Raw genomic sequence first — 27095 nt, forward strand, 5'->3', positions numbered from 1 at the left:
AAACAGGTTGGTTACTCTCTTCTGTCATCTTCCTTACTAAACATCCTTCCTCGGGGTAGCCAGTGATACATTTTTAAAAATGTAAATCACATCACTTCACTCCCTATCAGAACCCTTCAATACTTAGGGAGGTAGAATGGGGGGTCTAGAATGACCACGAGCACAAAAGCAGGCATTTCGTAGCAAGCCATGCGGCTTATGGGAGACAGAGACTCACAGGTCAGTGGCCTCGGATGCTGTGCGATGGAGAATACGCTCTGGTCCACAGGCCAGGGGCCCTCAGAAACTGAGCCCTGGAGGCCAGAGGTAGGTAAGGTCAAGTACACTTACTCAGGGGATTTATGTCTTACAGATCATACAGATCATATTTTACAACACAGGTAAGTGGACAGATCTGAAGAAATGGACTGGAAATATCACCGGGAAGCTGGGTAGGGAGGAGAGTCAAACTCTGAAAAGCTCTAGCTCTGAAGAAAAGGAGAAATCAAAAGGCAAAGTCTTCAAGGAGGTCCAGCGGAGAAGTGTGTGTGCAAGGGACTGACAGAAGGTAGGAGTTTATGGTCCAAGAAAGAAGACTAACTGTCCGTAACCTGTGCAATGTGGTGGCAGGGAGGTGACGACAGATGGAGCAGGGCTGCAGAGATGGAGATGGAAGTTCCTGCAGTTGGAGTGACGAGGCTGGAGTCCCCTACCAGGGACAGCGTCCCCGTAACAACCGCAGGAGCTGGGGAGGAGGAGCAGGAATGCGCCTCTCCTGGAGGCTGACCCCAGGAGAAAAGTGGGTGCAAAGCTGATGGCAACAAGCTGGGCCAGGGGTTGGGAACAAGTGCACCCACTTGGAGTCAGCAACAGGGATCCAGAAGTGCCCAGCAGGATTTGACCCGATGGCGTGAGCGTGGGAGAGGGAAGCTAGCCCGTGACAGGGCACTGGGCACTGCTGCAGCCAACAGCAAGCACACAAAAGCCTGAGGGACGGAGGCCTGGCATGTGCTGAGGACTCAGGACTCAGCAGCTTTTCTTCTTCACCATGATTTTCTCCACCCTGACTTTCATCTTATCACTCTTCTGCCAACACATATGCCGCACAAGGTGCTCTGGCAGTTTATGCCAAGGAGCTTATTAAAAACATTCCACTAATCCTACAGCTTCTTTGTCATGAGCTCACTGTTTAAGCCCTTTCTTTTTGTCCTCCTGATTATTTTCTGAAGGTAACCATTCCTTATCCCACTGTTCCCCAACCAAACAGTGTTTTTTCAAACTGTGAGGATTTTGTAAATGTTTTAGACAATGCCAACCTAGTAGTACCTGACATAATCCATAGGGCACTACCTGACACACACCTGAAGTTCAAACCATATCAAGATATCAAACACACAGAGAAAAGCAAAGTAAACGTGCCCAGGACCCAAAAAGTAGGGGCAGAAAAAGACGCCTCTGAGCCCACAGGCAGTCCTGGTACCCTCGCCCCCCGCCACACACAGGCAACCTCGGCGCCTCCCAGGGATCAAGCCCTGAGAGATATACACTGCAAACAGGATGTGGCCTCCGTGGCGCCTGCACAGAGAGACGGAGGGGAAAGACAACAGAGTGCGCTGGGCTGCGGGCAGCTCCTTGAGGGCGTGTCTCCTGTGTGTTACTGCAGTATTACTGCACTGCCAAGACAGGGGAGGTGAGACAAACTGACTTTCAGCACTGAATCGTGCTGAAATCGTGCCAAACCCCTCCCCATTCTTTCATGGTTGACAGAACTTACACTCTGACTCCCTAAGAGGTCTAGTGTTTACATCATCAGTAAGTCATTTGGAGAAGCCCTGAACACTCTAGATTTCACTCTTTAAAAAGTTACTCTTAAGTAAGAGTCCTCAGAGTAACAAGGTGACCAAATAATCTGTTGTCCAAAGCTGGCTCTCATGACTAAACAGGAGCCGGTTCGGGGTGGGGGGGGTGGGGGCCGGTGGCTGCTAACAAAGACACGAAGGCGGCACGTGTAAACTGGGACTCTCCCGGGCAGACGAGGATGGAGAATGACAGACGCACTTCCTCTGTGAAACACCGTTAAAGCAGAAGAGGATTCTGCCTTCCAGTAGGAGACAGAGGGTCAAAGGGCTGTTACCCCAGAAGGGGTTTTCGTAGAGGGCAGGTAGCACGTTTCCTCAAAAGAGAGTGCAGCACAACACTTTAACGTAACCTCAACCTCTTCTCTCAGCCACAGGCAGAGTAACCCACTGGCCCGTGGCTACAGGAAGGGCTTAGGCACAACTGCTAGCTCCTAGTGTAGGTTTCTTTTTTTTTCTCTTTAGGTTTCTTATTTTTTATCTAAAACTACTTAATATACTGCCAGACCAAGACATCTGAAAACAGACTGAAAAGTACTTCAAATGGACATTAAAAAAAATCTACCCCCCCAAACGAGTTTCAGTCTTTTTCATCTCCATCAATAATTCTGTATTTTTGGTTGTTTGATCCAAGCCAAGTACTTAATAACTCTCTTTTTTACTTTCTACACCCAACCTGTTAGCAAATCCTGTTCATTCTACCTCAAAATACATCCAGAATCTGAGCACTTTTCCCTCATGTGATTTATCACATCAGACACAATAGTTAAGGTACACGACATTTTAACAAGGGCAGATAAACCAATGAAGTCTGGACTTACTTGTCATTTTTAATATGTTCATAAAGGCGCTTAAACTGGCGGACCTGGAAGGACAAGATTCCCATCAACACCACAACCATCAGCAAAAATGGATAAATTCGCCGATGGACCAAATTTTGCATTTCCGCAGTAACACCTGTAAAACAACAAGAAAGGAGAATTCTTAAGTATATATACAGTGTATACAGAAAGACAGTGAAATGAAAATACATCCCTTCCCTAAGAAGAGGGAAGGGGAGCTTAACTGAAACTCATCCTGTACGACCCAGAGTGAAGCCAGGAGTGCCTGGGGCCAGCCCTAGCCAGAGGAGGAGCCCCGTGAACTACCCCAGGAGCTAGACTGTGCTCTGAAGGCCACAGAGCAACCAAAGAAAGCATGTTCACCAGGAAGTCTTGAACAGTAAGACTTGTTATTCTGAAAGGTCATCGTGGCTGCAGTGTGGAGAATGAGTTAGTGGTAGCGGGTTCTGAGCAGAGAAACCCAGAGACAAGACAGCTGAGGTTGCGGTGAGAGCCAATCTCTGTCTCAACAGGAGGCAGGCAAGGGCTAACAGATGAGAGAACGGGTTCCTGGGGTCAGATCAGCAGCACTCAGAAGCCAGCTGAGTCAGAAGAGCGGAGCCTCAGGTGACATGTAAGACCTTCAAGGTCTCTGATTCATGCTATTTGTTGGATGATCATGGAGGTAACTGAGACAGGGAACTCAGTAGAAGAAAAATACCTGGAGGGGAAAACTGTCTATATTACTGAACATGTGCTTTAAGGTTGTGTGAGGCTTGTTCAGCTGTCTACATGTTTAAGTGTCACAAATGAGCATCTCCTCTTTGGTTTTTCTTTTATGCTAAAGAAGATTTTTTTACGTGTCAACACTTTCTTACCTGCCTAGAGAAAAAAACTGTGACAGAGAGTTTTATTATCCTTATCTTGCCCTGACTAGTGAAATCTAAAAAAAATAGTCTTTGAAAATCATTGTTTTAGCTGGATTTATATTTACAATAAAGCGTTTGGAGCCAGGTAACCTCATATTGGAAGGGACAAGAATGTACTGATGTGGATAAACCCACCGAGTAAAGGAACGATGCCGGACGCGATGACGTAAGGTACACACAGGGAAAGCAAGAGCACAGAGATCACTGGCGCTGCCAGTTTCCGAACGATGTACTGAAGGTCAATGTTCCGGATGCCATTTGCGTAAACCTGAAACACAGGGGGAGGGTGAGAGCCAATATACAAGACAAATTCCTCCAGGCTAAAGGGCGATCTCTACCGCAGTCAAGCCACGGGGCGGGATCTACTAGCTCAAACAGATTCAACGTGGCTGTTTTTTTTCAGAAGTCAAGGCAAATTCTGGAACACAACATAGGTGTGGTGTCCACAAATTTTTAAAAGACATGCATTTACTTCCTAACACTTTGCAGTTAACTCTGCTAAGAGATGAAGTAGTAAGATCTAATCGAGAATAACAGCTATACTAGCTTTGTGCTATACACCACCAGGTGGCATCCGTAACATTAGTTGAGGACCACATAACTTGAACTAACTTTATATATAAATTGTGTGAGAGTAAGCTGTGTTACTACTCGAGATTACATTCATTTTATCTGAATATAAGAAAACATTACAAACAGGAAGCATGTTTCTAAAAATCTAGTTATAAATCATATTTGAACAAATCAAAAGGTAATTTATATAACAATTCAGTATGAAAGAATGCTACAGTGAAATTTTTTTTTAATTCAAGAATTTCTAAACTATTTCCATCATTTTATCCAGAAAGTTCTACTGAGTAGTACTGCAGAGGAAAGAAAGGATGGCAGTGGGGAGATCCTGGGAATAATGGAAAACAAACATGGTGTGCAGAAGGGAACCAAACTGAAGAGCACAGTGTTCCCCAATGCTTCAGCCTCTCCTGGCGCTCGATCACACAGTGCGGTGCAGCTCACTCCAGGCCCTGGATCCCTCGGACACGCGCCAGAGCATCAGAGTGTGAATGACACACAAGCTCCTCTGACCCCCTCAAAGTCCTTTTAACCCAAATGCATTTAAATTAATGCAGCAAAGCAGCTCATTGTTTCTCAATCATTTTAAAGACTTAGACACATGTATGAGAAAGAATGCATCAGAGAGAAAAATGTCATAAAGATCAACAATGTTTATTCTCCAAGAGGGTCAGGGTCTCACCTAGAACCTCTGAAGTGAACTGGTCTGTACCCCTACAGTGAATGGATATGCTGCCATGTACCCCACAATCCATCTCACTTCAGAATCAGCCCTCTCTTGAGAGACACATGCAAACACACATAATAGCTCTTCCCGCTCCCACACATCTCCAGGTACAGGAATTTTTGGACTAGTTTTTTGTGCACACTGGACTGAGAACTATTTCCTATACATCAAAAGGAGGTGTACCTTTAGTGCTATGCAACTGTAACACCTGATTAATTTGGTGCTGCCCTAAGGACAAGTAGGTTGTTTGTAAGTCCATCCTCTAGGAAACCAAACTTAAAAGAAGTACCAAAATTTACTACATTGGTTATTTTGGAAGAAATCTCCCTAAAATGAATTATCCTACTTCCTAGCCTTATTATCGAAGTACAGAAGCACAACCTATCTCTTTCAAGGTTATCACAATGACCAAATTATCTGACAGTTCCATAATATAAAACTGTCTTAGGTGCTACGTAGCTAGAATAGCTCTATTTTAAAAATCTATTCTTTTCCTGCCTTTTTCTTTATTGCCTTACACAATGACCTCTTTTCTCTACTACAGATTTACAAACCTGAATCCCTGCTCTAAAAAACAAAGAAAAGCACACGTGCTAAATTCTGCCTTTACTTTTGCTCAGGCTTCTAGGTACTTTAAGCTACCAGTTAACTTCAGGTAAGGGAAGTTTTAAGAGTAGTTGATGGTAAGAGTAAAAAGTGCCTTTCTCCTAAAAAAAAAAAAATTATATCCTCATTAAGGAAAATGTAGAAAACTTGAAGAGAAGTGGGAACATGGAAAATAAAGGTCCCATGAGTCAAACTTGCTTACCTGCTCAATTACAGTTTTCAGCCACCACTGAGGACCCATCAATGTTATAGCTGCAATGATTTTGGCATGCAGGACTCCAAGTGCCCAGTCCTGGAAATAAAAATCACTTAACAGGTTTTGTTTTTAGCAATAAACCCAACACAAAGGCTATACAATTTTCTTACATTATTTACTTCAAAACACAAGTTCTGTTGGATCAGTAACAATTTTATATAAGAGTAATAAATACACTGGAAAAAAATTCAGGAAAGTTCAACGCTTCTACCAAAACTCATTCTTATTATCTACGCCCCCCCAAAAAAAAATCTGCATTATTTTCCCAAGAGAACTAAGAAACATATTGACTTTAGTGGAGATCTCAACAAGCAAATAAATAAACCAGTGCCCTGCTTTTATTTCATCACACCATTCTTAGGCTGTTCTATTGGTTTGGACAGGGAAGCCCTGTCTGACCTAAAGAAGCCATCCCGAGGGCTCAAAGCATTTTGAGCTGGTGCACTGGCACTTCTGCTGAACTGTTACTAGGACCCCCACTGCCACACGGAGTTCCTCACGGGGGCCTCCTGCCCAACCCCACTCTCCACCAGGCAGCCAAAGCGACTGCCACTCCCACCACCCAAGGGATCTCTTAAAAGTGCAAATCAGATCATCTGAAGAGCCTTCCCTGCTTACAACCCTAAACATGGCACACAAAGTCCTTCATAATCTGTTCTCTGTTTATCTTAAAATATCTGTGTATTTTTTTAAAGTATCACATAATATTTAAATCTACTCTTACATAAAACTGAAACCTTTCCAGGGACGGCTGGAGTCCTCTGTGACCACCCCGCAGCAGTAACCACAGCTAACATCTGCTAAGTATCTTCTACATTGGTTTCCCTAGGCACCAACCATTTTCTATACATGTAATGTCCCACAGGAAATACGTAGTACCTGTTTTACATGGATTTTGCTCATACTGTTCTGTTCTGATTTTCCAGTTTGGTTGGCTGGTTTTCCAAAACATCTTCAAAATGGGGTGGGAGGCTGAGGCATGCACTGAATTCTTGCATAACCTTGAACACCACTCTATCGTGACAGATGAATGACTGAATGACATTTTGTCTGGGTACAGGAAGCATAGTTTTTGTCCCTTTTATCTTAGTGGTCTCTAAACACCTTTCTACCTTCTATGGTTTCAGTGGTACAAAGTCCATTGCCAGTACGGTTCTTTTTGGAGCTTGTGATTTAATTCAGAAATTTTACCAAGATGTACCCAAATATGTGTTTTCCTCATCAATTTCCATTTCACCAAACTTGATAAGCTCCTTCAACCTACAGATTAGTTCTTTTCTTCCATTCATTTAAGAACGTCTATTTCTGTTTCAATGTGGCCTTTCGCACTGTAGAACCCTTTTTATGAGTGTCATTGAGTCTCCTGGCTGTATCCTCCACCTCTTCTCCCCTCAATCATCTGCTCTTCAGTTGTGCACTGGGCATTGGTCTTCCAGATCTCCAGTCTGAGCCTTAATGGTGACTGGTCACATTTTAAATTCATTTATTGAATTTGTTTCAAATCCATGCTATAAAACACCACGACAATTTCACTGTGTTTTATGGGTGCTGCTGTGTGTGCATTCACACATATCCTAATCGCCTGTGTTTTTATCTTCTGTTTGGATGCTCACAGCTCTGCAAGCAATTCCCTGTCACTGGACCTTTTCTTTCTATGGCTGCTGGGCCCCTCCTTACATACAACAGTTGTTACTTTTCTCTGCAGGCTCAATGTGGCTCAGAGGCTCAGACTGAGAATAGCCTACAAGGCTGCAAAAGGATCTTTTAGCTCATTAGACCTCTAAGGTAGCAAGCCAACAGCCTGCCAATGAGAACATGGAGAAAGCCTCTCTGCTTTTTCTCTATCCTTCCAGGCTCCAGGCAGAGAAGCTTCAACCCACCAGCTCAGCTCTCTCGTGGCCTTTGGGAGTCTAGAAGGCACCCAAGTGAAGTTAATGTTCACCTGGGGAGGAACACAGAACATTGAGGTTCCAGCTCTTTCAAATCCTCTGCTTTGCAGTTCTTTCCCACAAAACAAAACACACCACACTACCTACTGTGCTAGAATTCCAGAAGAGCCCAAACTCCCACAGAACAGCTTAGAGTCAGGGATGAACAAAACACAAGTTGTTCCTTCAAACTTGGGATTTTATCCAGAATATTAAGGATATCATGCTGTTGGCAACTTATATCTATCCTATACTCGAAAATGTATCTGAGAGCAAGCTGTATTAAAACACACAGCAAAACAAAAGCAAAAAATGAAACACACAGTGTGACTTCTTTTTAACTGCTGCGCTGAATTCAAAAGCAAAGATGTATCAGATTTAGTCATTTTCTACTGATGGACATCTGGCTGGCTTCTAAGTTTTCTGACATCATAAAAACCACATGACAGCAGGACAACCCTGTTCACGTCTCCTGCACACACGTAAATATTTCTTTGCAGGGTTTCTGAAAAGTGAAACTGATGGGTCACAACATATAAGCATTCTTGAAACAGTAATTTCAACTACTCTGCCAAGGTCAGGATGTCGGACACCGTCAAGACCACCAAGAACACATGTACAGGCGAACAAGCTGCATCACTACTCAACGTGGTGAGGCAGAACAGACAGTGGGGAGGACTCAGAGCCCTGAGTACGAGTGTTAGCAAAGGCTTATGATAGTTCTCTGGCCTGTGTGAAGTGATCTGAGGAGAATGTAAGGAAGCAGGGCTTTGCTCTATTCCAGATGCTATTTAGAAAAGTAGCCCACCACGCTCCTCTGTCCATGGGGTTCTACAAGCAAGAATACTGGAGTGGGTTGCTGTGCCCTCCTCCAGGGGATCTTCCCAACCCAGGGATCAAACCCAGATCTCCTGCATTGCAGACAGATGATTTACTGTCTGAGCCACCAGGGAAGCCCATTAGAAAAGTCCTGGTAATCTATAATTTGATATTTTAGTAAATCTTACCCAGAAGACAGGACAGACTGAGGCTAATAAAACTGCCGCTGGAAACAAAGGAGCAGCCAGGCATGGGCACATTTGATCATTTGTGTGGTGTGGACAATGCTCACGCTTTGCCTGCATTCAGACGTGATTATTTTGTTTTACGGCCTTAATTACGGCCTTAATTTTGTTGTGATCCATCACGGTCACAGAGTGGCAGTATAATGCTGATGTTTCGTCAACTGTTCATATCCAACAGGAGGCACAGCTCCTGGACTCGGGCTGTTCTGATGTTTTTAGTGCAGCATACCACACAACCTCAGGAGGCACAGAGCATCTGTTGGCCACATCTGCAATGATCACATGGATCAAGGTAGTGTCTGCTGACCCCTCCTCTACGAAGCTGTTTCCCTTTCGGGTATCAAGTAATCTGAAAGGTGACACTTTGTCACCATGCAAACGACCACTTCTGCACTGTAGTGGCCTTAAAACATGACTGCAAATTCTTCTCCCATGGAGTGGTAGGGGTCTATGTCCACTTCCCATAGGTCTGAGCCAACCTGTGACTTGCTTGTACCCAGTAGGAGGCAGTGAAAAGCGATGTGCAGGACTTGTGAGAGGAGGCCATGAAAGCTGATGTAGCCTCTGCCTTGTTGGCTGGGACACTCATTTCCCTGAAGTGCAATGGAATAAGCCCCAGTACCTCGAGCCACCAAGCTATAAAAAATTCAAATACATCTAGCAGCTCCAGCCAAGAGCCCAAATGAGGGGCAACGACCAGCGCCAGCCCACACATGAGTGATGACATCTTCAAATGATGTCAGCTCAAGCTGTCAAATCACACTCAGCCCTGAGTCTCCCACATGAGACCCCAGAGAACGTGAATCAGATATGAGCAGATTACACCCTGGCTTAACTTCTGACCCACAGACTCTGTGGACAAAGTAAATGATTGTTTTAAGCCAGTAAGCCGGGGCTGTCAGGTAACTTGTTACTGCACCACAGTAACCAAAGACCGACCCATCAACTTTCACTTGATGGGTTCAGTATCCACTGACAATTAGAGGAATCAATTATTTTAATTATTGCAAAATAATGATTTTCTTAATTCCCTTAACTCCTCTATTTTTCATAGCTGCTATTATTCTGTGAAAAACAGCTTTCCTTCAATCCCTGATGCTATTACACTACACTGCAATTCAGCTCCTACAGGAAGGCATCACATACACGTAACAATTTCCCTTTTTTGCTCACTTTCACTCAAGTTGTAACCTACGAGCACACCAGATGAGAGTGTCCCCTATGTGTGCAGTCTCACTTCAAGGCCTGCCCACTTGTTCCTTCCTGGAATATACTTCTTTTCTCACCCACTCCTCTGCACTCTACTATGTTGTCCCGGACGTCGTCTCTACAGAAAACTGTATGTGAAACCCCGCCAGATGGGTGAGGACCTCGCCCCCTAATGCTGTGCTCCTCACGCGTGCCCCACCACAGCACTGTCTACCAGTCTCTCCCACCAGCCTGCAAGGTCCCAGGAGTCCTCGCGTTAGCCTCACTCCCGTCTGAGGCACACTGCACAGGGTCTGGGCACACACTAAAGCACTCGAGTAAGTATCTGCTGTTGAAGTTTACAGAGGTTCTTCATCAGGAAAGTAGACAAAATTTTCATCTCTGGAAAGTTTATTTTTAAAACAAAGCTGAAAAGGCTTTGAATGACTGAAGTCAAGATCTACTCTTTCCCTAATCTCTCTTAAAAATTTGAGGTCTATGATGTTAACTTCAGGCTCTAAGTACGACAGAAAAGTTAAATCTCTTCTTCCAAGTGTATTTTGAGGCCTTTGCTATGACCTGCACAGTTACCCTCAGAATGTTCTTTTTAATAAGCCTGTGACTCTTGTGGGGGAAAATGTGTAATTATTCAAAAATGTAGGTTATCGCTTCAAGGCTCAAAACTAAAAGGAGCAACTCATCAACCTAACTAAAAGTGAAAAGACCAACACGTTAGCTTGCATTTTTAGTGAAGCCTACAGTGACATTTTAACCGATAAAGTAAGGTATTTACTTTATATGACCTGCGTATTTCAAAAGGTACAATGCATCATCTGATCAATTTTACAAGAGCTCCTACAATAGAAAAAATTAAGGGGTCTTTCTAAACAAGCTGCTTAAAATCACTTTAAACAACTGAGAATTTTTCTGATTCCAAATACAAAAGGAAAAATGAGCAAAAGACATACACTTACCTGCCATGGGTAAAAAAGAGGAGTCTGATCCAAAGGAACCCTCAGGGGAGCAACAATAACCAGCTCAAACAGAAGCCCCAGAAGAAGCGGGACCACCCCAGCCAGCAGCACTGCCACGATCACAGTCTTCATTATCTAGTGGGAGATCAAAGGCTATTGAGTTAGAGAGTCTCCCTAACTTCTAGCCAAACACCTTATCTCACGTGAAGTTTATTTTTCTTTGACCTGATGCCTAACAGAACAAATACATACCTTAAACAACTCACCTTTTGCTACATGTTTAAATGAAATTTGAATGTATAACTACAAAAATTCAAGCTACTTAACAAAAGCATGAAATTACTACTAAACATATTACTATATTGCTACAAAATTCAGTTCAGTTTAGTCGCTCAGTCGTGTCCGACTCTTTGCGACCCCATGAATCGCAGCACGCCAGGCCTCCCTGTCCATCACCAACTCCTGGAGTTCACTCAGACTCAAGTCCATTGAGTCAGTGATACAATCCAGCCATCTCATCCTCTGTCGTCCCCTTCTCCTCCAGCCCCCAATCCCTCCCAGCATCAGTCTTTTCCAATGAGTCAACTCTTCGCATGAGGTGGCCAAAGTACTGGAGTTCCAGCTTTAGCATCATTCCTTCCAAAGAAATCCCAGGGCTGATCTCCTTCAGAATGGACTGGTTGGACCTCCTTGCAGTCCAAGGGACTCTCAAGAGTCTTCTCCAACTCCACAGTTCAAAAGCATCAATTCTTTGGCACTCAGCTTTCTTCACAATCTAACTCTCACATCCATACAAGACTACTGCAAAAACCATAGCCCTGACTAAACGGACCTTTGTTGACAAAGTAATGTCTCTGCTTTTGAATATGCTATCTAGGTTGGTCATAACTTACCTTCCAAGGAGTTAGCGTCTTTTAATTTCATGGCTGCAGTCACCATCTGCAGTGATTTTGGAGCCCAGAAAAATAAAGTCTGACACTATTTCCACTGTTTCCCCATCTATTTCCCATGAAGCGATGGGACCAGATGCCATGATCTTCGTTTTCTGAATGTTGAGCTTTAAGCCAACTTTTTCACTCTCCTCTTTCACTTTCATCAAGAGGCTCTTTAGTTCCTCTTCACTTTCTGCCATAAGGGTGGTGTCATCTGCATATCTGAGGTTACTGATATTTCTCCCGGCAATCTTGATTCCAGCTTGTGCTTCTTCCAGCCCAGCGTTTCTCATGACATACTCTGCATAGAAGTTAAATAAGCAAGGTAACAATATACAGCCTTGATGTACTCCTTTTCCTATTTGGAACCAGTCTGTTGTTCCATGTCCAGTTCTAACTGTTGCTTCCTGACGTGCATATAGGTTTCTCAAGAGGCAGGTCAGGTGGTCTGGTATTCCCATCTCTTGAAGAATTTTCCACAGTTTATTGTGACCCACACAGTCAAAATCTTTGGCGTAGCCAATAAAGCAGAAATAGATGTTTTTCTGGAACTCTCTTGCTTTTTTGATGATCCAGCGGATGTTGGCAATTTGATCTCTGGTTCCTCTGCCTTTTCTAAAACCAGCTTGAACATCTGGAAGTTCATGGTTCACGTATTGCTGAAGCCTGGCCTGGAGAATTTTGAGCATTACTTTACTAGCGTGTGAGATGAGTGCAATTGTGTGGTAGTTTGAGCATTCTTTGGCACTGCCTTTCTTTGGGATTGGAATGAAAACTGACCTTTTCCAGTCCTGTGGCCACAGCTGAGTTTTCCAAATTTGCTGGCATATTGAGTGCAGCACTTGCACAGCATCATCTTTTAGGATTTGAAATAGCTCAACTGGAATTCCATCACCTCCATTAGCTTTATCTTATTACGTATATTAACCAAGTGGCTGTGCTACTTTTCTCAATATAAGCCTCAGGAATAGGCTTCTGTTTGTCCAAGAAACTGACCAAGTCTCCACACCCCGTCTTGGAGTGTTACTGCCAGTGTTTGTCATCTCCCTGGTTGTCCCACCCATAGGCTGACCTGTGACCTCTGAGATGGACTGATATAGCTGAAGCATTCTGTATAAACCCAGTTAAGGTAATTAGCCAAGCTGATCAAATTAGCTCCCCTGAGAACAGTACAGTCCCACAGAACTTACTGAGATGACAGAAATGACCTCTATCTGTGTTGTGCAAGATGGCAGTCGTTAGTCACATGGCTACTCTATTAGCACAGCTACAGAATTTGGACAAAGTGGCAAAATAAAAATAGGCACAAAAAGAAGGAACAGATAACACGTAAGAGCCACTATGAAATCCTGACAAAGAAATCAGTTTTAAAGTGGCCTTGATGTCCCTTTTTCTTAAGGGAGCCTCAGTGAGGACAGTTGTTTCAACAGCGACCGACAGACTAAAACGGTGTGCATTAAGACACAGTAATTATTTCTTTACATAGCAATATGATGTGGAAGAGTATCAAATGGAAACTGGAACTGGCTAGTTTCTCTATTTAAATAGAGTTAAGTGTCTCATTATCTACAGATGACATAGCAATCAAATCCGTCCATTCTTAATATACAATTAATCTCTTGTGGTTTTCTTTAAACATGAACATTAAATAGCTATTAAACTTCTAGTAAAATCAAAATAAAAATTCAGATACAAGACTACAGTTGATTATACAAATGAAAAAGCATAAAGCAGTGACCTAAACTATATTTATCAGTCATAATCAACATTATGATCAATCAATAAGTTGCCACCCTTAGACAATCATCTTACAGTGACATTTTCCCCCACTCCTGTGACAACTAAGTTCTTTTCTGAGAGTAATACTTCCCATTACCTACTATACTTTCACACTAGCCAGGACATTCTTGAATAACAACAGACTATAATTAAAAGAATCTTATTTATATAGAAAACACTGACTGAAACCTGAAGTCACGTTTAAAAGAATTTAATCAAATTTTAGAAAAAAATAACTTTCAAGGAAATTTCTACTTAAACAAATTGATTTTAAATTCTACAGACTATCTTATGTCTCAAGGGCATTACTGGATCATTTAATAGCATGACTTTCTTCTAACCCTCAGATATATCTGGACTGTATTTTTCAGAGTAAAACCTGAAAACTACTGCCTTAAAGGAATACTCCTTTTAATTCAAAAACTCAAATCTCTTGACACAATCAACACAGTGAAGAAACAAAGTGAAAAGATTTAAAGAAACCTCTGGAAAAACATTTACCACTGCTATCAGACAGGACCAGTTTTGACTAGAAAGGCCTACCATGAGGGACCACTCCTTAACCTTCTGGAAGATCACTCTGCGTCCCTGTGGCATCCACGCCACCAGTACCGTCACCGCCCGGATGGTGAGCCAGCAAACATAGAGACCACAGGCAGCTGTGTAGAGCTCATGGATTTTGGCAGTCCCGGTCCAAAATGACATTAACCAACGGCCAGCAAATACTGAAAATACAAAGGCTGATAAATGAGACATGCGATCGTGCAAAAACAACTCTAATCTTGATGTCAATGTTGTACTACTAGTATTTTCGATCATTTTAAGTGATTATTAAAAAGACAACATGTTTTGATGTATCAGTGTCTTCATTAAGAGCAAACAAAATAAAAACAAAATCCCCCAAACTCTAAAGAATGTCATAACTTAAGATACAACCAAGCCACAGCAAGTCACTGGGTACAAGCTTGCCTGTGACCTGCATGGTGACCTGCGAGGCCAACTGCTTATTCTATGGGGACCGAACAGACTTGCGGAGTGGGGCGTTCTTGCTGTCTGATCATCAAATGAAATGATTGTGCACGTAACACGACACAAATGGAGAATATACTTTCTATTATTTGTGTTGTCAATATTTTTAATATTTAGTAACATTACAAAGGAGAAGGCAATGGCACCCCACTCCAGTACTCTTGCCTGGAAAATCCCAGTCCATGGGGTCACTAAGAGTCGGACACAACTGAGCGACTTCACTTGCACTTTTCACTTTCATGCACTGGAGAAGGAAATGGCAACCCACTCCAGTGTTCTTGCCTGGAGAATCCCAGGGATGGGGGAGCCTGGTGGGCTGCCATCTATGGGGTCGCACAGAGTCAGACACGACTGAAGCGACTTAGCAGCAACTTAGCAGCAACATTACAAAGAATTTAGAGTAACTTACTTTCATTTAGCTCATTCATTAAGATAGAAAACTAAGCTTATTTTAATAAGTGGGCACAATAAAAAAAAGAATCTCACACTAATTTTCTCAGGAAAAAAATAAAATGAAACTTAGGAAATACGTGAAAGTTGTCTAAGGGATGGCCTCAAACAAAGAGCTATTACAAATAAATTCCACAATGTACCCACAAAAATCTATCAGGCAAGATCATTTATATAATTTCTTCACATGGTTACTCCTTAATAAGGCTGGAGAGAAGACCAAGACCCCATTTCCAGTGTCCCTTTCTCCTTGACACAGTAGTTATCTGTTTTGTTTTGTTTAAACTTAGGTGTTATTTTTGAATGTCTAAAAGGGTTGAACTTTTCCATACATTTTCTCAATAATCTAGCCAACAACCCTGCCAAGTAGTAACGACCCTCCATTCTGAAAACTGTGAAACCGAGGCCCCAACCAAGGGCACACAAGGGTGGTGGCTGAAGGTGAACTCACGTTTACATGACCAAGATCATGCTCTTGATCACTGACCCACATTGTCTCCAATCCCAATCAAACCACCTCAACAGTCAAGTTTATAGGCCATAATGCTAATAATATTACAGACTTCTTTGCAATATCACAAAACAGCTTGGGTATGAAGATAAGTAATTTTTAAAGACAAACACATGCAAATGTCACATGAAATAAACATATATGCTTGTTAAAGCTTTAAAAGTATCACTGATAATTCTGTAAAAATGTCAAGCATTCTATATGTATATGTATTTCTACTCCAGCAAGGAGATTAAACCAGTCAATCCTAGAGGAAACCAGTCCTGAATGTTCACTGGAAGGACTGATGCCAAAGGTCCAATACTTTGGCTACCTGATGTGAAAAACTGACTCATTGGAAAAGACCCTGATGCTGGGAAAGATTGAAGGCAGGAGCAGGGAAAGACAGAGGATGAGATGGTTGGATGGCATCACCGATTTGGCGGACATCAGTTTGAGCAAGTTCTGGGAGTTGGTGATGGACAGAGAAGCCTGGCGTGCTGCAGTTGATGGGGTCGCAAAGAGTTGGACATAACTGAGTGACTGAACTGAACTGATTTTTACTCCAAAGTTTTAGTTCTGTTTTGGTTGGCTGGTTTTAAAAAATTTAAAGCCCTCTTTTAATTCTGTACTTCACATACTTCTAAAGTGTTTTTGAGAGGTCAGATTAGTTTCTAGTTTGTAGTAACTTAACATTAGTTAAAATGTAGCTATAGGAAGGTAACCTATGGGAAAACAGCATCCTTACCACCTTAAATGTGTACTATGACAAGTATTTCTATAATTAAACACAGCTGCATTCCTTCCCCCAGATGCTGGGACTGGATTAACAGGGAAGTATTTATTTAACAATCTTTAACGAGATTAAAGTACTTGTATTGCCAAATTCAAGTAATAAAACCGGATTTCTTTCCTTTGTTAACTTTTTAATATTTCTGATAAAAACGAAAACGGAACATAAAACCCACAAAGCTGTCCGAAGTTCAAAAACTTAAGTTTTCTCAAAAATATGTTTATTTCCTTGCACCTTCCCAGGTGGCACTAGTGGTAAAGAACCCACCTGCCAACGTAGAAGACATAAGAGACATAGGTTTGATCCCTGGGTCAGGAAGATCCCCTGGAGGAGGGCATGGCAACCCACTCCAGTATTCTTGCCTGGAAAAATCCCTTGGACAGAGGAGCCTGGCAGGCTACAGTTCATAGGGTTGCAAAGAGTCAGACACACTCAAGTGACTTAGCAATGGTTAACTAGGCTTTGTCATTTTAACAGCTGAGATCTGAGTAGTGAACTCAGGAGCAAAGTTTTAACAGTCAAAAATCAGTGAAGAAACAGTTAAAAATAAAACAAAATTTTAAACAACTTTATTTTTACCAGTTTAAGGTAAATCACAACTCTTACACAAATCAGAAAATAATTTTTTTAAGAAACCTCACTTGAAATTAACTAGTTGCTCCTCCTCAGCCTTAGCCCACATGGGAAAAAAATCAAGTATTTAAGGTAAATCTGATTTATAAAGTTATATTGAGTGCTATAATCAAGACACTAGCTCACTATACATTTGCATACTTGATTAAGACCTGAAAAGTCTTATCTTCCACTTAGTGATGATTTAAGTGACTAACACATCAGTATGATTTAGGATTTTCTTGCTGCTATGAAGCACTAACAAGGAGGCTGGGGGGCAATGAGCTGCTTCTGATACTTTGTGACTTTCAACTCTGTCCCCATGTACCCCACATTCAATAAAAATGAAGGGAAAAGTGCTTCAAGTTTATATTTGATGAAAAGATCACATCTCAGCAAAATATACCCTGTTAAAACGTAGCATCTTTTCATGATGTCATTAGCAGAGAGCTAGGATAAGCTCATACCTGGTAGAGTAAGGCAGATGAGGCTGGCAATCAGTAAGGTTATACACATGAAGACAATCAACAAAAATATCTGCAAGGCAAAACACAGCAGTGCATAAACAGTAGTCACATGTGCTCAATGTATTTTAGGACACCACTCAAAGAATCAACACAATTCTCTCAGTAAAAACAAACTGTCTATACTGGTATTTCCAGGACTCCTTCAATTTTACATAAAAAGGAAATTTTCATTTTAGATAATATTAACTATAACTCTGGCTAAAAGGAAATCGCTTCCACTTTCATATAATCAGATACATCAGCAAATAACAAGCAAATATATTTTAAATCAGAGAGCACAAAGATAAAACACGATCAACTTACATTTTCCCTCACTATTAATTAAAACTAAAAATAGTCACTTATTTTTATCAAATTCTCAAAAACAACTTTTCACGAAAAGAAAGCTTACTGTCTAACAATGCCATCCAATCAGAACACTCTGATGATGGAGATGTCTACACCTGCACTGCTGGACACAGGAGCTACGGGTACATGAGGCCACCCAGCACTTCACCGGGGATCAGTGCGAATGAATGCCGGAATTTAAAATTCTAGGTACTTAGAGTATGTCTACAAGAATTTTATTTTTTACTTTTTCAGCTTAATTGATATAAATGACAAATTAAACTATATTAATAATATATTTAAAGTGTTCAATGTGATCTCACACACATATATGCTGTGAAGGAATACCCACCATTCAAGATAATTTACCACATGTCTACAAGTGGTATTTATTTTTAATTAAGTTTAAAAGTAAACAATCATCATAGCTATAGCTGGTGGCTCCTATATGGAAAAGTGTAGACAGAAAGGAAACACGCTGAGGCAAGAAGGAAGTGGCCATCCTGGACAGAAAGATAAAGAGTGCTTCCTGCCGGGACCCAACCAGGCCCTGAGAGCAAGGCTCCGGCAGGGAGATGGCAAGCACCGGCGATAACACTGCACGACCAGGCATGGAGACTCGGTCAGCTTCCACTGCCTGCCTGACAGACCCCGTGGTAGTCCTCTCTCTAATCTGGACCACAAAGTACCATCTGGTTAGGAAAGGATCTTTGGCAACTGAAGAGCCTCGTTTCTCACAGCTCCTCCATCTCTGGCAGTTCGCCTACACCTCCTGCCTCAACTCCATCCGTTCACTTCCCTACAGGTCCATACATCTTAACGTGCCTCCTATCCTGACAACAGGCCTGGAATGCCTTTTCCCACCTGCTTTTTTAAATCTGCTTGATCTCCTAACTTTAAAGATTTAAAAGTATCGACTCCTCCATGAAGCTTCTTGAACAACTTCCAAAAAAGTGTTTTGTGGAACAAGAAGTGGGCAATCATGTAACATGCTACTAATATAGCAAGTGAGGTGAGGACTAAGACCTGACCATTGAATTTAACACCCTGAAGGTCCCTGGAGACCCCTGAAGGATTAGTTTTGGTAGCATCTGGAGGAAGGTCTTGGTGACCTTGGCAGGCACTTCCTTAACCAATCTGGTCTTCAGTTTTATCAGATATAAATAAAAGATTACTACTCATTCCTTGGAGCACTGGGATTAATACTGCAAGGATTAAAGAGAGAAAAACTCTAAAATGCAGATTCCAGTTCCTGACAGTTATGAATCAAGAATGTTAATTTCTTATTTGATCTAGGGTCTTCTTGTTCCTTACAAATGGCAGGGGCCAATGGCACATGGAAGCCCAACTCCATGGCCCACGTCTAATTTGATAAACTTACCTGACATTTACATACATAACGTGTTGTAGAATGAGAGGAGTGAAAGGTAGGTTCTCCTCAGAAGACTGTAAGATGTGTTTATACCAAGGACTCTATACTAACAGCACCAATAACAGCAGCAAAAGCTCTCAACAGAAATCTGAAAGATCTTCTGTTAAGTCTGTACAGTACCTACCCTGAGTGGAAAATTTAAAGGCCGGCGGTAAGGCTGAAAGCCAACAGGCCCGCCCTGCTGGAGTATGGCTTGGTGGGCTGCGTGCAGGCCTTCCCCTACCACGGGAATAGCGTTGTTATTTCGAGCATGCTGGTTATTGTTAACCTGTTGGTTTGCACTGTTCTCATTTTCTTCCTGGTCTCCCAACAAGTAGGAATGAAGATCCCTGTGTAAAAATTGCATCAGTGAAAATTCTCACTCAGAATAAAACAGCAGATATGACACTGTCTTTAATAACAATTATTATAATTATTGGTGACCCTTAATAATTATTACTTAGGGAAGAAAAGGTATAAGTAGAATCTATGCAGAGCACTACCATTACCTTAATCTGCTCTAAATGTTGCTGCCTGCTTTAAATGAAACCCTTCCAAATGTAAAGTTAATTAACATACAGAATACCCCATAAATTCGATCTATTTTATGTTTTCTTCAGCCAACATCTGAGAAAAATCAGTAACTGGAAAAAAAAAAAAGTGTACAATATACAAGATACTCAAAGTGTGCAATATACAAGATACTCTATGTGAAGAATTTTAGGGAAAAAAGTATCAATTTCTCTTTTCACTATAGATAACTACCATGTCTGCTATGACATGCAGCTCAACTAAAACCTCCAAGCCACAAATGAGATGGGGAGGGAGGAGGCATGGCAGGCACTGAGCCGTCAGAGAAGGACACATGTTCAAGTGGAACCCAATGCACACGGGCATCCCCTGGAGGTACTGTGGGTCTAGTTCGGGACACCACAAGAAAGCCAACACTGCAGTAAAGGGGTCAAGACTTGTGGTTTCTGAGTGTATATAAAACTTATGTTTACACTTGACTATAATCCAGTAAGTGTGCATGGCAGGTGATTTTTAACACTGACCCACCGTGGAAGCCTCCCAAAACATGTATACATTCTCCTTAAAAGGATAGCAATGATGAGAAAAGTTTTAATAAGTATTATATACACTTGCAGATATCATCAAAATGTCTCTTATTAAAACTAACTCTTCCTGAGTGGGGCATGCTTTTTCAAAACGGTTATTAAACGATAACAAATGATATGCCTACGAGGTACCTGCCGTACTTACAGCAAGTATCCAGCAGTGACAGTCCAGGCTCGCACCAGTCCCTTCAGCCACTGCCGCGTGTGTCCCTGTTCGAGTAACGCTGGTAAGACAACCTGAAGCAGAAGCAGCTCAAGGGACAGTTCACTCACTGGAGCATCACTAAGACAATTACAAAAAGCCATAATTCACAATGTAGATTCAATTTTCCATTGTCACCCCCACCCTGTACCATATTAAACATTTAATGGAATGATGATAAAACTCCTTGAAGAGTCACATGAACTTACTGCCTTTATCACCTCACATCCACTCTCAGTTGAAGACAACAAGGCATCTCCCTCAAACATCACCAAAACTGTTCCTGATAAGGACTGCCATGACCGTCGTGTTGTTAGAATGACGAGCAGGTCCTGGTCCTCAACTCACGTGCAATATTAGTAGTGTATTACACCACTGGCCACTCTGCGCTCCTCAGAACATTTTCTCCATGGACACCTCGCCAAGGCGTGTTGGTTCCTCCTCATTTCCCTGACTTGGACACAATGAAAGGCTCCCCTGATCTCTCTATTCTCATCTGCATGTGCTCTTTGGATGCACGCAACCTCCTGTGGCTTAAGACAGCAAGTTTCTGTAAACTTCTATGTACTATCAGACATCTGCCCTAATCCTTAACTTACATACCCAAAGAGCCAACCCAATGTTTCACAGAACACCCAAGACACCTTAAATTGATCGTGTTCAGTATCAAATTCCCACTCCTCCTTAAACCCTGCTCCTCCACAATCTCCCTCTTCTTAGTAAATGGCAACTCCACCCTTCAGGTGCTCAGGACAGAAATTTAGATCCTTCGCTGCCTAAGTTCTTCACCCTTCATTCAAACACCCAGAGAATCCTACAGACTGTACCCTAATCATACCCTAAATCGAACCACCTCTCCTGACTCCACAGCCACTTCCTCCATCTCAGCTACCCTCACCTCTCACCAGGATGTGCCACTACCCTCCTGGCTGGCTTCCTGCTTCTGCCGTGGCCATCCCAACCCTGGCTCTTCTCATCACAGTACCCAGACTGATCCCTGGGAAACCTATGTCAGATCACTCCTCTCTCTGCTCAACCTCTCCAAAACCCCCACCCCTCAAATCACTCGAAGCCGAAGTGCTTACCGTGGCTTACAAGGCTCTGTAGGACCCAGCTTCCCACGACCTCTCTGACCCACAGCCAACTCCTTTTCTCCTTCTTTCACTGCAGCCAAACTGGCCTCCGGCTGCTCCTCAACCCAAACTCAATGACGCAGCACATGCCTGCCCGGCTGCAAAGGGCCCTTTGCCTTCAGAGATTCATGTGGCTCACTCCCTTGTCACCTCCTCAGGGCCTCCTCAACTGTCACCTCAGGGCCTCACTAGTCACTTCTTTGTTCATTTTTTCCCACAGCACTTTTGATTCTCTGACATATCACATATTTTACCTATTTTATTGGCTGTCTCCCCCACTGAAAAACAAGTCCAGAAGGACACAGATTTTTCTTGATTCTGACTTGTTCACTGTTACATCCCTTGTACACAGAGAAGCACCTAGTATATGATGGGCCTTCAATCTTGCTGAACGTAAGAATGCACTAAACACTGCTACAAAATCTCCATTAAACTTCTAGGTATAATCGAGTACCAAAATGGGACTATTTCAACAATACATAAAACCAACTGTGCTTCCTGGTTCTCCCTACAACCACTGAAACATACAAGGACGGGGAGGTAACTTACTCTAGATAGCAAAAAACTCAAGAGAATAAAACCTCAATTTGGATTCTGAGGAGAAACAGCAAAAGCTTGCAGAAGGTCACTACAAACAGAGAGGGAAAGACCAGGAACAGCTAGGCCTTTATGGGCAGACTCAATGGAGGCTGCGTGGGGCTGTGGAGTAGAATTCCAGTCAGACGATACTGGACAAGATGCTCAAAAGGCAGTGTGAGATTATGCCAAGCCTTGTATGTCATTCTAAACTACCCAGATATTACTATGCATATTATGGAGGAAGAAGATTTGTTACAGATGGATTATAAATGGAGAAAAAGAAAAAGGCCTAAAATACTAAGTGGTATATCATATTGATTTATATAAGAGATCATAAAGAATTAGAACTGACAAGATTTAAAGACAATTACAAGTAAATCTGAGGAAGAAATTCAATTTGCCTGGCATATTTAGATGATTGAAGAGAAGATACAAATCACTGAAGAAGGGAACGTAGGAGACTAGGTTTCCAGGTTACTTTAGTCTTTAAATCAAAATAATATTTTTCCATTTATAAGCCCTAGATCCTATCTTCATCTGTAATTACATGTTTAACTATGGCTACCTTATCTATGATGTAATGCTTTTCATATAAAGATGACATTACTAAGTATCTCTCATTAGGAATGCTAACATTTTGATGCTAAACAAAGGCACACTGTATTTGCAGAAAAAAGTCTTTCTTTGGAAAACATAACTGCTAATGTTCATATGGAAAAATTTAGTTATCAGATGACTGTTAACATCTGTGAGAAATGAAATGTTTTTTAAATGTATGTACTCTGAGTATCAAATCCCTAACAGACTTTTAATTAGTAAAGCTTCCAAATGTCAAAAACTTACCTATAGAGCATGACGTTGTATGGAAGAAAATGAGGCAGCAGACTCTTGATTATCCGTATAGGCAGCCACAGCATTAGGAGTACGATGGAGCCGAAGACAATCTGCAACAAGAGAAAGGGCAGGCCGGGCACCACTGTCACCATCCGTGAGAGATGGCAGACTCCTGTTTAGGTAGACGTATGCCCAGGGCACTGAGTGTTCTCACTCAACACACTACACCTGGGTCACTCTGTGTGAAGATGCGTTCCTAGGACAGCTGCTCCTCTCTCTCTAGGACACAAGGGCTCAGACAGGAGCCACAAAGGATAACCATGGCATGGTATATGAAAAGAGAGCTAGAAACTCACAATGAAGGATGAGAACTGTCTCATAATAAATCACCAGTGACAGTAAGAGAGAACCCATACTAATGGCACAAGTTTCCAAAGGGCACACAATATTGCTTTTAGAATTTTATCTTGGAAAAACTTAAGATTTAACTAGGCAATTTCTTTTTCCACCCAGGGAAGAAATTTTGAGATGGTTCTATTAAGAGTTTAATGTGCTGTGCTCAGTCACTTAGCTGTGTCTGACTCTCTGCAAACCCATGGACTACACAGCCAGCCAGGCTCCTCTGTCTATGGAATTTTCCAGTCAAGAATACTGCAGTGAATTGTCATGCCCTCCTCCAGGGGATCTTCCTGACCCAGGGATTGAACCCACATCTCTGGCATCTCCTGCATCGGCAGGTGGATACCTTACCACAGCACCACTTGGGAAGTCCCAAGAGTTTAATTTAGAAGCTATTAACAAGTCTCTATTGCTTAAATGCAAATTAAATATAATTCTGAAACCCATAATTTGGCAATTAATTATACCTCTAAAGAACTAAAAGGCATTTTTGTTTACTAACATTTTATTTTATCAAAGTAACCAACAAAATAAGTATTTGATAACCAACTTCCACAGGCGTAGATAAACCTAAATTATTCAATCCACTCTACCAGTCCTTCTGACCAAAAAACAAAAAAACTCAAGGGTAGCCCATTTTACTTCAAAATCAATAAAAAAAAAAAAATACACTTACCACTGACAAAATAAATCTTCGAAGATGCCTATAAATAGGCAAGTGAATCATTTCTTGTACTGGATTAAAATCTGGATCATTCAAATTCCTTAGAAACCATAAAACACCAGGTCGAAGTACCTGAAAATTTATTTCAAATGCTATAAATATCCATCAATGTCTTCCGCTTCTGCATATGAGCTAAAACATTAACAGAGAAGCTTTTAAAATTATTTTAGCATCTTAAAAAATTGGCCCTAGAAAATTCATGTTACTCTACTTGGAAAAGAAGTTCCTATATCAGAATTAAAACTATCCTGTGCCTGATGTTCTCTGATGCTTTTAACCATTCAATGGAAAAAATTTACTAAGTATAATTTGTCAAGAAATCTAGACCTCCAAGATGAACAATAAGAATTTTTATAAAAATTAGTATTTTTAGAAAAATTATAACTATATTGTATAATCTGGGAAGAATTTGGTTATAATTTACAATTATCCTAAACAAAAGATGTGATTTCAGTCTTACACTTTCCAAGAAGACTTACCTTAATTAAGAAACCCCTTCGCTTCTCCGTATCTTAAGTGACTACCTATTACATCTTTTTCGCTGGCTCAGGAGAAAGCATCAACTCTAGAGGTTGTAGGTGATGGGGCAATGGATGAGCCTGAGGGTTAGTTCTGGGTGGCCCAAACTCACTGAGCTGCCCTGTGTAAAGTCTCTCATCTGCCCAAATTCTATTTTTCCACCTTCCAAACAAAGCAGTTATTACACATGACCTTTAAGTTTCCATCTAACTCCAAAATACTAGGATTCTGTATCAACAAAAAACTACCACATTGATAAAATGAAAAAATTCAGTATAAAATATTTTATCAATGAACAATGTAATTTAGAGGTCACATAAAATTACAATTTGAAAAATACACTTAGTTTTAATCACTAGTTTCAAAACAAGAATACAGGCTTTATTTGCAAACAGAATTTACTGAACTTTACTCTAATGTTTCAGGAGAATATTTTGGACCCCACCTCATCCCTAGCTCCTCAAATCTCTCAGAAGAGCAGAGTAATCATAAACAGCTTTAAGCCTTTGTGTGTTAGTATTCCATTCACACTGGACTAGTCGCCAGCCTGCTCCTTCAGCCCCACTTCTCCACACTGCTCTCATAGAGTAAGCGGATTTGTTCCATGGCTGTATTCCTTCCCAGAATGTAATACTGAGTAGACACTGTCCTTGTTTCTCACGATTACCCCAGCATACAGCACAGAGGCTGGCACAGAGTAAGTGTACAGTACTATTTGGGGAAAGAATTCAGAGCAAAAAGTACATTTATTACAACTACTCAAGTCTCACACTTCCTTTTGCACCAGATGACTAAGCATGAGATGCATCCTAGTCAAATACTCACACTGTTTTACTGTCTTCACATCAGTAAGGACCGTATTCTGAAAACAGGATTAGTAAAAGTTCCCATCTGGCGACTGAACCAGAATCATAAAGGAGGCCCTCTATAACACTATAGTTAAGAAGTATTAACGGCTTCAAGACCATTGTATATATCTGATCCTGTGAAACCATACCCTTTGGGAATTTCTAGCATGTCCTTGAATGAAGTCCAAAACAGGCTCATATCACATAAAAAGTCCAAGAACACATATTTGAGGATGGTTAAAATACATACCAAGTAAAACATGTGCTTTTATTTAACTTTTCCCCTCACTCTACTCATATTTCAAACTGATCGAAATAATAAAACTTGCCAGTTTTTGAGACCAATTACTAAAAAATGGTTTAAAGCAATTGAGCCAAACTAGTCTATAGCTATTCCCTCTCAGAATAAAGAAAAAGAGAAAAAGACTTAGCTAGGAAATCATCATAGCCTTTAAGGCATGCCATGTGGTTAAAGCAGAAGTCCTTTCCATGAATGTGCAATGTTGGCACTTCCCGTGGAGCTTACCTCTCTCAGTAACAGAATGAAGGAGGCAAAGTAGAACACATACACCATTCCCACCAGCCAGTGCAGGAACATGGTAGTGCCTGGGGCCGACTGAAAGCTCAGCTCCCGATCTTTCAGAGTAGCGTCAAACATTTCCTAAATCAAGACAGAACAGGTGAGAGAGATCTGTACCACTTACCTCTGTTGAATTAACATCTTCACATTCTAGGAAGTGAATGAATCACCATACATGTAAGTTCTGATGTTTCTAGGATTACTGTTCCCTTAAAGGCATTTATTTCATAGTACCACAGAAATACAAACAATATTAGGGTTGGATGCTATTTCAAAGACATACATGACATTTTGAAAATTTTAAAAGAGGCAATATTGACAGACCAATTTGTGAATAAGAACTTTACCAATACTGCCATTGTGAAAGAAACATTTATGTTACCATAATACCTTCTTTTCTTGGTTACAGATCTAAATTAATGGTGGGTTTTAATACTATTGTATGAGAGAAAATGTCACCTCAGAAAAGGCAGCTTTTCTATATTTAAATATTTTTTGAGAAGAAACTGATTATCACTGACAGCCATTAAAGATTTTAATCAAGACTGAGCATCTTAGTTAAAACAAATGGTTAGGGTTGAATTTACTACTATAAAGGTAGTCTTCTTATAAGACTGCTTCCCCCCCCCCCTTTTTTCTTTCTCTGAGGCGTTTCCCAACCAGGGGCTGAACCTGGACCACAAGCAGTAAAAGCGCTGAGTCCTAACCAGCAGACCACCAGGGAACTCCTTTGATTTACTCTTTTTACGTTTATAACATCTTGGCATCTTTATAAAAGTGAGAAGAGTCAAGAAAGTTCTTCACTAATTATTAGAAAGGTTCCAGTCAAAACACTCGAACATAAAAAATGTGTACAAAACCTCACAAAAATCAGGTACTCAGGAAAAATTAGCAACATTGAGAATCTACGA

The 27095-nt window shown here is 41.4% G+C and overlaps 1 protein-coding gene across 4 annotated transcripts in view; it reads right to left on the reverse strand.

Annotated features, from left to right (window-relative positions):
* MARCHF6 (membrane associated ring-CH-type finger 6) overlaps window positions 1-27095 on the reverse strand; it is an 86970-nt gene that overhangs the window by 3682 nt on the left and 56193 nt on the right. For 3 of the 4 annotated variants that reach the window (XM_061393872.1, XM_061393874.1, XM_061393873.1), the window contains exons 15-25: window positions 26131-26265; window positions 24190-24309; window positions 23124-23224; window positions 20512-20649; window positions 19394-19598; window positions 17451-17520; window positions 14153-14334; window positions 10899-11033; window positions 5691-5780; window positions 3721-3853; window positions 2657-2792 (exon numbers count right to left, since the gene is read on the reverse strand). In XM_061393872.1, the coding sequence (XP_061249856.1) occupies window positions 2657-2792; window positions 3721-3853; window positions 5691-5780; window positions 10899-11033; window positions 14153-14334; window positions 17451-17520; window positions 19394-19598; window positions 20512-20649; window positions 23124-23224; window positions 24190-24309; window positions 26131-26265 (1445 nt within the window). The remainder of the gene's footprint in view (window positions 1-2656; window positions 2793-3720; window positions 3854-5690; window positions 5781-10898; window positions 11034-14152; window positions 14335-17450; window positions 17521-19393; window positions 19599-20511; window positions 20650-23123; window positions 23225-24189; window positions 24310-26130; window positions 26266-27095) is intronic. The other variant, XM_061393875.1, reaches the window with a different exon arrangement.

Source organism: Bos javanicus, chromosome 20 (genome assembly GCF_032452875.1).
Source record: "Bos javanicus breed banteng chromosome 20, ARS-OSU_banteng_1.0, whole genome shotgun sequence".
In the NCBI taxonomy this organism is placed as follows: domain Eukaryota; kingdom Metazoa; phylum Chordata; class Mammalia; order Artiodactyla; family Bovidae; genus Bos; species Bos javanicus.